Consider the following 11,388-nt stretch of genomic DNA (forward strand, 5'->3'; position numbering starts at 1 on the left):
GACCTTCACTAGTGCACACTGTGTGCCCACACATTGATTAAATTAATAAAAGCAAAAAATTTTTTTTTCTTAACCAGAAAAGTAGAAATTGGGTTTTGAGAGTTCTCTCTCTGCCTCAGCCCCATTAAGGCCCAACAAGCTGACACTCTTCTGTCCAGCAACTGGGAATTCAAACCTCCCAGAGCAAGGACTTAGAGGGCAGGAGCTGCAATTTGTGGCTATTTTTAGCAAGCAATCACAGGCAGAATTTAAGCAGCCATAAAGAGGAGTCAGTAAATGATCTGTCTTAAATTCTAGATGACAGAGAGAGAGAGACAGAGAGAAACAGAGAGAGAGACAGAGAGAGGGAGCAGAGATGAGCCTGGGATCTGCACACACTTCCCTGAGCAGAGGAGTCTGTCCCCAAAGATTTACAAAGCCCTCCTTCCAGTTCCAGCTACTCTGCTGGGGCCCTGGGGCATATTTGCTACCTCAGCATAGGCTGCAAACAATTTTCACAGGAGCTGGGAGGGGTGGGGCATGCAGGAGGTATGCAGGCAGGAGGATAAAGAATTCACATCAGCCTCCACTATATAGCAGGTCTGAAGCCAGCCCAGGTTACATGAGGAAAAAAAGAGAGAGTGAGAGGAAACCATTTTCATGCTCAAGATGAAGGAGGAAGGGCAGGATTTGGAGAGCTTTAGCAGAGCTGTGTGGCAGAACCTGGGTGAAGGGGACTGGAGCCATAGCTCAGTGGATAAGGGCACTTCCTGCTCTTGCAGAGGACCCAAAGTTCTCTCTGTTCCCTGTACTCAGGTTACACTGGGTGGCTCACAATCAGCTTTAATTTCAGCTCCAAAGGGATCTGCTGCCCTCTTCTGGCCTCCATAGGCATCCACACACGTATGACATGGTATACACACAGACACAGGCATACAGATTACACAGCATGCACGCACATATAAATATAAATGAGAAAAAAAAAATCAAAGGATACAGGAATGATGCTCGAGATTGAGTGGCAGGTTGAGCCTTGGGCTTGGTGGGGCTAGACCTAGAGAAGTGGCCCAGGGGAGGCCCAATATGGGATGCTGCGGGTGGGTGCTCACAAGGGTGGGTGGGGCAAGATTGGACCCTGTTCAGTAGGACAAATAGTGAGGGAAGGTCATTGTGCAGAGGGGCATGGTCTTGGCCACAGAAGAGATATGATGGGCAGTGTCTGGGTGGGCGGGGCTCAATTGGACTGCAGGCTTGCTGCGGGGATTAGGATAGGGCAGAAGTGGTTTGGGAGCTGGGGTCAGCTAGGCTGGATTTAAGGGCCAGGGATCTTAATTCAGCCAGAAGGGGTTCGGTGGGCGGGGCTCAGGGGCTGCGACCTGAGCTAGACTGGGAGCGGCTCGGTGGAGTGGGCGTGGTTTCGCGGGGCGGGGTTCGGGGTGGGGCGAGCGCCCTTACCTTGAAGTAGGCGAACTGCAGAAACTTGTAGGGCTCGCGCTGCTGAAAGTCCGCCAGCACCGAGCGGCTGGGCTGCGATTGGCGGAAGGCGGGCAGGCCCTGCTTGCAGCGCTTGAGGCATTGCGCGCGGCGCAGCACGCTGCCAAAGAGGCGCAGTTCGGTGTGGCTGGCGGGGCCTGCGGGTGCGGGTGTGGGCGTGGCCACACTGCAGTTGCGGTGGCAGAAGGCCTCGCTGTCGCGCAGCAGACGGTGCAGCCGCAGGCTCACCTCCAGGTAGCCCACGCTCTCGGCCCAGTGCTCGCCGCTGTACTGGTCGAGCGCGTGGCGGTAGGCCGACTCCAGCGGCATCAGCTCGTCCCGCGGGAAGCTGCGGAAGCTGTAGCGCTCGTACTGCCCGCGCCCGGGGGTCGGCGCGCACCCGACACACAGCAGCACCAGCAACGCGGCCGCAGGGCTGCGGGGCCCCATCGCGCGTGGCCCGCTAACCGGAGCCCCGAGCTGAGGACGCGCGACGCGGCAGGCCTAGGAAGGGAGGCTGGAAAGCCGGCCGTGGCCCGCCCTGTCCAGCTGACCGCCATGTCTGAGACCGAAATGGGCGTGCCTGGAGGAGGTGCTCAACCTTTGCCTCTGAAAGGTGGAGGGGTAGGACCTTAGTGAATTCCAGGCCAGCCTGTGGTGCATGGAACTCCCATCTTTGAAAGGAAAGAAAGTTTATAATCACTTGAAGAATGTATGGGCCGCGCATGCCTAGTTTCTGGTTCAGCACATCCTGGTTGGGGTGCGTTTTCCTTTTTGGACTCGGTCTCCTAGCTGTACCCCAGGCTAGCCTTATACTCCTACTATAGTTCAAATTGATCTCAAATTTGCATCGCCAAGCCTGCCATAAATAATAGGCTGCGGCTTTACAGACTTTACACTTTGAATAGCAATTCTATTGACCTAAGGTTTTAGAAGATATTGCATCGATAAATTAGTAAGAATACCGGTGGCTCTTTGAAAATCGTGTGACTTGTCAAGTTGAGGATATATTACGTCTTAGGTTGCTGGAGGAATTTGCCTGAGCTAGGATGAGGACAGCATTAAAAAAAAATCTGTACACTTTTGAAATAGTTTACAGCAAAGGTGTAGGGATAGAATCCAAACGCTGTGCCCTGGTTTATTCTTCACTAGAGATAATAATAAACCATAAATAATAATGCACAACATGTGGTGAACTTTCAACTCATATTTTGTAGGTAAAATGTGTATCCTATTATGGTAATTCAATAGCTTCTCACTAGAGATTGGAGTGGATAATCTGGATGACTATCTTGGACAAAAACAGGTTTAGATGCAACCTGTTATACACCATTCCAAACTAACTACAGAGATCATAGATGGATCCAATATGTCTACACAAATGGCTTTAGCCTAATTTAGTCAGCTCATGGAACTGCTTACAACTTACACAGCATCCTTGCTTGCTGTGGGGAAAAGTGTGGGCAAATGCAGGTGATTAGACCTAATGAGCAAGTTGCTTGGGTTGCTGCTAGCTTGTCTTCCCTTGAAGGCACATTAAAGAAAGACCTAGAGAGATATGAGTAACAGAAATGCTACATTTCAAGTCGGGGGAACCCAAAGTAACATAATAATCCATCTTTGATTGTGTATTATTCAATTACGTTTTCACACATATTTTGTTTGGTGGGACACTTTTGCATTTCAGAGAACAACTTGTAGATCCCTATCTCTTCATTTGTCATATATGTTCTGGAGATTTCAATTTCAGGTCATTGGGCATGGTGGAGGCATCCATTTTCTTGGAAAGGATGACTCTTCTTCCTAAGTGTAGCCTAGGATACTCACAGTACCCTGGGCATCTCTGACCATCCATTCAGACCATGTAGAGTCAGAGACAGGGGGAGTCTACAGACTTGGGCTGTCCTTTTAGCTCTCATCTAGAACCCTTACCCCATCTCACTTCTCAGTTTTAGATCCAAGTAGTAGCCAGATCCATTTGCTTTTTGAACTAGTCTGAAACAGAATTGTTACCACATGTCTCTGTATCCACAAATTCCTCAAGATCCATGTATAAGTTGGATCTGCTATTTCTCTTGGTAAATCTGACTCTATTCCCTTTGTCCCTGCTGCCTTCCCCTCAGACTCAGGCCAGGGATAGCGATGGTATATGCATTCTGACTTACTGAAGCTAAGCCAGAGCCTTCACCCAAGTGTATAAAAATAGAAAAACTAAAAGTATCCCTATTGTAAGGTGATGTTTTATGTAAGTATAGATTTCCAACACCCCAACAGAAATAAGCAACATTTTCAGTAAATGTTAGAATACAAATTCAACTTAAAAAACTGAAACCTTTCTATATACCAATACAAAGCAAGCTGAAAAAGAGATCAAGGAAACATTCGTATTCATGGTATCCTCCAAAGTTAAATATTTAGAAGTAAATTTAAAAAGGGAAATGAAAAATCTCTACAGCAAAAACTTTATATCCCTGAAGGAGACACTAGAAACTGGAATCCCCATTATTCTATTTGATTGGTAGAATTAACAAGGATAATCCTAACAAAATAACTCCAATAGTCAATGCAATGAAATTCAAAATTCATGTGACATTCTTCACAAAAATACAAAAGTCCTAAAATCTCATGTGGAAGCACAAAAAGATCCAGAGTAGCCAAAGCAATCCTGTGCAAGTGACCATGTTGGAGCGATTAACATCCCAGATATTATGATATATTGCAGTTTTAGTAACAAAGATAGCATAGTCATGGCACAAAATAGATATGTATATCAATAACACAGACAACTCATGCACACAATTAAAACTTTTCATACTTGGTCATTATTCTAACTAAACATATCCAGCATCTACAACTAATGGTGAGGGGAAAGCAGGGAAAGTGGGGAAAGCACAAGTTCAGTCATGAAATTAGAGCTTTGTCTATTACTCTGCCCCAAATCAACTCTAAATGGATCAAAGGCCTAAAAGTGGAAGCTTAAAAGCTGGAACAGTCAAACAAACACAGAGGCAGCAGCACCCAAAGGCTTTCTGAATACGACTTCATTTACTCAGTAATTAAGGCCGAAATGGACAAATATAACGTATAAAACAACAAAAAGGGCGGTATAACAACAACAAAAATCAACCCTGAAGATGAAAATAGAAGAGAAAGTCTTTGCCCGATGCATCTCTGACACAGCATTCATATCCAGAATATCCAAAAAACTATAAAAAGAAAGGGCTTAGTATAAAAATGATCTAATGAAAAGATATGACAAAGATGATAAGGCCATGAAATCTCAACTGTATAGTTGCTTAAACAGGACCAGCATCAAGACCACCTCTATTGATATGCCACTGTATAACAAGAGCTACAGGTAATCAATGTTTAGAGAGATCAGTTTTCTCCAGGAGTGGGCCCCTCACAGATGATCTAATTCCAAACTAACAGCACTACACACACACACACACACACACACACACACACACACATCTAAGAGCAACATTAAATGGATTTATCCTTATGTAACAACAGTTATAAAAGAAGAGGTAATATATTTGAAGGGAGAATATGGGATGAGTTGGGCTGGGGAGAAGGAGGAATAGAATGATGTAAAATGGACCCAGCAAACTCAGCAACAGCAAGTTCCACTTTGTCCCTTTTGTACTTTCTTACCTGGACTATAGCTCTGACTGCATCCCTGGAGGCCTGCAGCCACATGGGACAACCAGGTGAAATCTTCATGCATGAATTCCCTGACCTCTGGGTTCCCCAGTAATGCCTGTGCTTTTCCTACAGTATACACTAAGGAGATTGATCTGTTCTAGCCTAGTGAGTCTCATGGGAAGTCCTTCTCAACCAACTAAGGAGGAAGTCTTTGTGTTGTAGTGAAGAGTTGGTGGCTGAAGGCAATGCATGGTGTCACTGTGTGCTTGTGGCTCTAAGAAGAGTTAGAGTGATGCCCATTGGATAGCACACTCACACAGCATGCTCAGTCGTGTGGCTCTTCCTTCTGTGTTTTCATATCCATCTATATTTAGGCTTTATCTGGGATTCCTGTGATGTCCATTCAATGCCTAACTCCTTGTACATGACATGCAGTTATCCTCCTGAAGCACCAGTCTCACTCTGATGACTGCACCTGGAGCAAGCAGTCAGATCAAAGGCACAAATACTCAGTTGTCGTTAGTTTGCTTGAGTTTTCTGCCAAGAAGCTGACATGATTCCCTATTATAACTGCATTCTCAGTTTTTTCTATCTTAAGAGGAATTTGTCATAAGACAACTTTAGTCCCTCAGGACACGCAAATACACTCAGTCTCTAAGGCTACATCTACAAAAACAACTGAAATAAAAACAAAAGGTACTGTGGGAATTCTATAATTTTGTCCAAATATGTATAGTAGCTAAAAATTATTTTGTTTAGCATGTAAATCTATAGATAAGTTAATACTATATTTACACATGAATATATATACAAATGAATAATGTTCATTCATATATGTATCATATATATGTGTGTGTATATAAATATATATAACAACTTCAGTGTAAATATAACCCCAGAATTTTAAGGTCATTTAATGTCACCTTGCACTCTAATTCAATGGCATGAACCAGTCTGAAGCTGAGGCTTATCTTATGTGAGACATTGGGGCGTCCCCTGGTATAGACAGGAATGGGTGAACCACCCTCTCATACTTTCTCTCTCAGTTCCTTGATGTAGTAATTCTTGAATATCTCATGATTGAGGGTAGAAGTCAAGTGGATAACCAGAAATTCAGGTCTGATATGAGTAGCTAGAATCCTAGGAATTGTCATATTACACATTGGACTTGAAGAGAGTAAGAACATGGAATAGATATCAGAAACGGTAAGGGAGATGGCAGCTTTGAAGGTCAGGAAGTGCACTTTGTCATTTGACTATGGTCTTTCCCAAGACACTTGCTCTTTTCAGCCAGTGACACTGCCTAATGTCCAAACTTTTGCTTACAGTAGCTACACTTTAATGTCTGCCTCACCTATTTTTCCCAGTTGTGGCATTATATTGTAAACAAAACATACTAAAGAAGGAATGGCTTTTTCAATGAAATTTAAGCTTATAGACCATAAACAGGGTAAAGCTATACACAGAGACAGATATTTGTGACAGAGTCACACTACAACCCAGTCCAAAACAAACAAAAAAACAGAAAAATGAATGCCTGTTTTCAGCTTACTTTCTTCTTTTTATATAGTCTTGATTCTTTCCTAAGCAATAATGTCACACAGTTTATTTGGCGTCCCAGCTCAGCTAAACTAAATGCTATAATCTAATACTTTCACGTCTAGTATCTGAATATCATATGACAGCTGAAATTCACCCGGACAATGTTTGTAAATTGTCTTCAGTTTGTGTATAACCTGGAGAGAGGCAGTCTGTCTGATGAGGGACAATGCTTTTCCCTGTACTCACAGAATCCTGTAGGTAATAATCTAGCAGTGTAGACCCCCCAGTGATACTGGAGGAACAGAGCCCCTTCCTGTCATCCTTCAGGAATTATAGCAGCCCATATATGATCTTCTGTTCACTGCTAACTCTTGCTTCGTGTGGTACCAACATAGTAGAGTTGTTAGATTGCCAGACGTACTATATCTGCAATGTCCTCTTAAGTAAAGGCCTAGTGTTAAGATGTGCTCATTTCCAACATATGCTCCTCAACCTGGACTGCCATTTGGGATGATTGAAGTATTCAACATATCTGAGTCTCTAATCTATCAAGTGAGGAGAGACCTGCTCTCTGGCCCCAGCATTGGCTCTTTTTAAATGAATATTTGGTTCAGGCTCCTAGATGCAGAGGGTAGCTTAAGGAATTCCCTTAAAGAACTGTCCATATTCCATGAGCAATGGGGTTCACCTCCTCTGGAACCCATCTTACTATAGGCTGCATCTGTCCTCTGTGTTGGCCATATTTGTGGTCTTCTAATGTGATCATCTGGCCTGCTTCCCTTTGAAGGGACATGAATTTATAACTTGAGGAGTGTGGTTTTTTCCAGTGTCTTCCCTCTTCACTAGGTTCAAGGCCTTTGTCTTCACAAATGTGTCTGATTTTTCTGCATTCCATCATTGTACAACTAGGCGTAGCTCCTCTTTATAGGCAGTCTCTCTGGTGTTAATGCATTGTGTCTCCTCACAATAAACTTGAGAGCTCTTATTTCTGAGCAAAGTATCCCTAGCATCTACCCCATAATCATCCATCTCCTTTCTCTAGTCCCTTCCTCTGGGTGCCACCTTGTCTCTAGACCCTGTCCTTAGAAACGTATCAAAGTATGGATATTGTTTCTACCTGGTAACAATGAAACGTGGCTCAAAGGAGTCACCATGTTGAGTTTCCCTGTGCCTGGTCTTTTTTTCCACATTTTTCTCTTCCTTAATAATTTCATCAGAGTCAGAAAACTACCAAAAGGGAAGAGGACAGAACAGAAAACATCTTGGAGAGTACATGCCCAGAAAGATGGTTGAATCTTAATAGGTCACTTGACTCATTGCATTTCCTGGTAGACAGAAGTGTAAGGCTGCTGTGGAACACCTGAGGCACTCGAATATGAGAAACAAGAGGGAGGAATTGAGTCTAAAATCAGTTAGATGTTTTATAAACAGTGTAATAGAAACACAATAAGAGAACATCTAAATAAACAAAAATGTCAAAGAAGCCTGAAAAACGATTCCCCAAACTATGGAGAGTAACAAAGATACGTCACGGATCTGTGCTCATCTATTTGGACCCTTTTGAATCACCTGAGCCTTTGACACCAATTAGTGCAATGTCTGCTCCTAACTTGACCCCGTGGACCCTTCCATGTACACACTTTTTGTATGTGACTTCATCTTGCACAGAAAGGCAGAACCCTCTAAGATTTGTCTACCTTTGAGCCTTATCTAGAAAAAGTCACATGTCCTTGCAAAAAAGACCTCTGTTCATATTTTGAATTGTAACATTTAAAAGGCTTTCAAATATACTTTACAAATCAGAAATGCCATAATGTTCAGAATACTGTATGTTTATAAACACTCAAAACACAGGTATATCACCCCTTTTGCAATGTACTTCCATAAAATGTAAAACCTGTGATGAAATATTGTGTTTTACTGGAGCATGATATAGCTGTCTCCTGAGAGGCTCTTCCAGAGCCTGGCCAATACAGATGTTGATGCATGCAGCCAACCAACAGACTGAGCACAGAGACCACAGTTGAGGAGTTAGGGGACAGACTGAAGGAGCTGAAGTGGTTTGCAACTCCATAGGCAGAACAACACTATTAGCCAACCAGACCCCCCAAATCTCCAACCAAAGAGAATACATGGAGGGACCTATGTCTCCAGCTGCACATGTCGCACAGGATTGCCTTATCTGGCATCAATGTGAGAGGAGGCCCTTGGTCCTGTGGAGGCTTGATGCCCCAGCATAGGGGAATTCTAGGCTGCTGAGGCAGGAATGGGTGGGTGGATGGGGGAGCAACCTCATAGAAGCATGGGTTAGGGTTAAATAAATAAAATAATCAATAAAATAAATAAATAAAAGTTTAAATTGATTTTATTCCTTTTTATTCACAGTTGTGAAACCTGTCATGTTCTCAATTTAAGCAATAATGTAAAGGAACACGAATGTTCACCTGAAATGGTTGTGCAAAGTAAGCTACAAGGTGCACAGAGGCTCAGCATGGGGAAACATTTGCTGTACACTCATTAGTAATTTGTTTTGGAACCCTAGGGGACATCAAAATACCAGGAATAGTCATGTGCATGCATATCCCAGCATAGGTAGTTTTAGAGAAAGGAGAATGTGCGTCTAGTTGCCTCCAAACCTTGGTCCAGCTTCAGTGACGAGACCTTGATTGAAGGCTAAGTGCAAGAGAAGCAAAAGAGCAAGCGGTGTTTTAATTTACTTTTTTAATATGTTGAGAATTGAATATGATTATCTTTGTCCCATTAATCCATTTAATCACTTCACATCCTGATCACAGAAACCCTGCTACCAGTCCTCCCTTCATACAGCTCCTCTCTGCAAACCCCCCTTCTACTCTGAGAAAGGAGAGTTCCCCCACCCTTTGCTGTACCAACCCACCCTGGCACATCAAGTCACTGCAGGACTAGGTATATCCTCTCCCACTGAGGCCAACCAACGTAGACCAGTTAGGAGAACAGGATCCACATCAGGCAACAGTCAGGGACAACCCTCAATCCAATTCTTGGGGTGGTCACATGGAGACAAAGTTGCACATATGCTATATATGTGCAGGGTCCTAAGTCAAGCCTGAGCTTGCTCTTTGGTTGGTGGTTCAGTCTTGGGGACCCCCCATGTGTCCAGGTTAGTTGACTCTGTTGGTTTTCTTGTCGAGTCTGTATCCCCTCTGGGTCTCTCAATTCTTTCCCCAACTTTCCAAGATCGTTCCCACAAGACTTCCTGAGCTCTGTCTAATATTTGGCTATGGATCTCTGCTTTAGTCAGCTGCTTGGTAGAGCCTCTCAGAGAACAGATTTGCTAGAGTCCTGTCTACAAATATTACAAAGTATCGTTAATAGTGTCAGGGATAGCAAGATTTTGCCGAAAGGACCCAGATATAGATGTCTCTTGTGAGACTATGCTGGGGCCTAGCGAACACAGAAGTGGATGCTCACAGTCAGCTATTGGATGGATCACAGGGCCCCTAATGGAGGAGCTAGAGAAAATACCCAAGGAGCTAAAGGGAACTGCAACCCTATAGGTGGAACAACAATATGAACTAACCAGTACCCCGGAGCTCTTGTCTCTAGCTGCATATGCATCAAAAGATGGCCTAGTCGGCCATCACTGGAAAGAGAGGCCCATTGGACTTGCACACTTTACATGCCCCAGTACAGGGGAACGCCAGGGCAAAAAAGGGGGAGTGGGTGGGTAGGGGAGTGGGGTGGGTGGGTATGGGGGACTTTTGGGATAGCATTGGAAATGTAAGCAAGGAAAATTATAAAAAAAATAGTTTCAGGGACTGGTGTTTGCCTATGGGGAGGGTCTCAAGTTGTTCCAGTTATTGGTTGGATATTCCTTCAGTCTCTGCTCCATCTTTGTCCCTGTATTTCTTGTTGGTAGAACAAATGTTAGGTTGAATATTTTGTGGATAGATTGGTGTCTTTATCGCTTCACTGGGAGTCCAATCTGGCTACAGGAGGTAGCCACTTCAGACTCCCTATGCTCCACTGCTAGGAGTCTCAACTAGGGTCACCTTCATAGACTTCCTGGAGCCTCCCCCAAACCACATCTCTGGTCTCTGACACCTCCTTGAGATGTACTGTTGCACCTAATTTTAAAAATGCAAGCTTGATCCAGCTAGGCTCTGGGACTAGTAGATTCTCTTCTGACACCTAGTCAGCTCCCACGGTAACTAACTCTTCTAGAGATCCCGGCTATCCTCTGAGAACACCACTTCTGGTGAAAGTGCTGCCCATGCCTCCTTGACTGGTGCCAGAAATGGACATCTTACTACCTATTTCTGCTCACTTTCTCAGCCATCACTTTCTTGGCTCTGCCTACACCTAATCCTACACCCTGCTCCCCTCCATATCCCCACTCCCACACAGTTCCCTCCTTCCATCCACCTCCACTGATTATTTTATCTGCCTTCTGAATGAAATTCAAAGATCCCCCTTCATGCCTTCCTTGTTATTTAGCTTCTTAGGGTCTGTGTTTAGTACACGGCTATCCTGTAGTTGTGGCTAATATCCACTTATAACTGAGTACATAACATGCATGTCCTTTTGAGTCTGGGTTACCTCACTGAGCATGATGGTAGTTCTATCCACTTGCATGAGAAATTCACGATGTCTTTGTTTTTAACAGCTGAGTAGTATTCCATTGTGTAGATATGCCCCATTTTCTGTATCCAATTTTAGTTGAGAAACATCTAGGTTGTGTCCAGTTTCTGGTTATTTCAAATAAAG

At 43.9% G+C, this 11,388-nt stretch overlaps 1 protein-coding gene across 5 annotated transcripts in view; it reads right to left on the reverse strand.

Annotated features, from left to right (window-relative positions):
* LOC115031895 (cartilage-associated protein-like) overlaps positions 1-9,411 on the reverse strand; it is a 35,139-nt gene extending 25,728 nt beyond the window's left edge. For 2 of the 5 annotated variants that reach the window (XR_015044505.1, XM_085828136.1), the window contains exon 1: positions 1,435-4,117. Coding sequence is in view for 4 of the 5 variants with exons in the window: in XM_085828136.1 (XP_085684262.1) it covers positions 1,435-1,902 (468 nt within the window). In the remaining variant the exon portion in view is untranslated. Of the gene's footprint in view, positions 1-1,434 lie in introns of all 5 variants that reach the window. The other 3 variants (XM_085828137.1, XM_085828135.1, XM_085828138.1) reach the window with 3 other exon arrangements.
* Positions 9,412-11,388: the final 1,977 nt, after the last annotated feature.

Source organism: Mus caroli, unplaced genomic scaffold (genome assembly GCF_978045245.1).
Source record: "Mus caroli unplaced genomic scaffold, Mus_caroli_1 scaffold_11, whole genome shotgun sequence".
Lineage (NCBI taxonomy): Eukaryota > Metazoa > Chordata > Mammalia > Rodentia > Muridae > Mus > Mus caroli.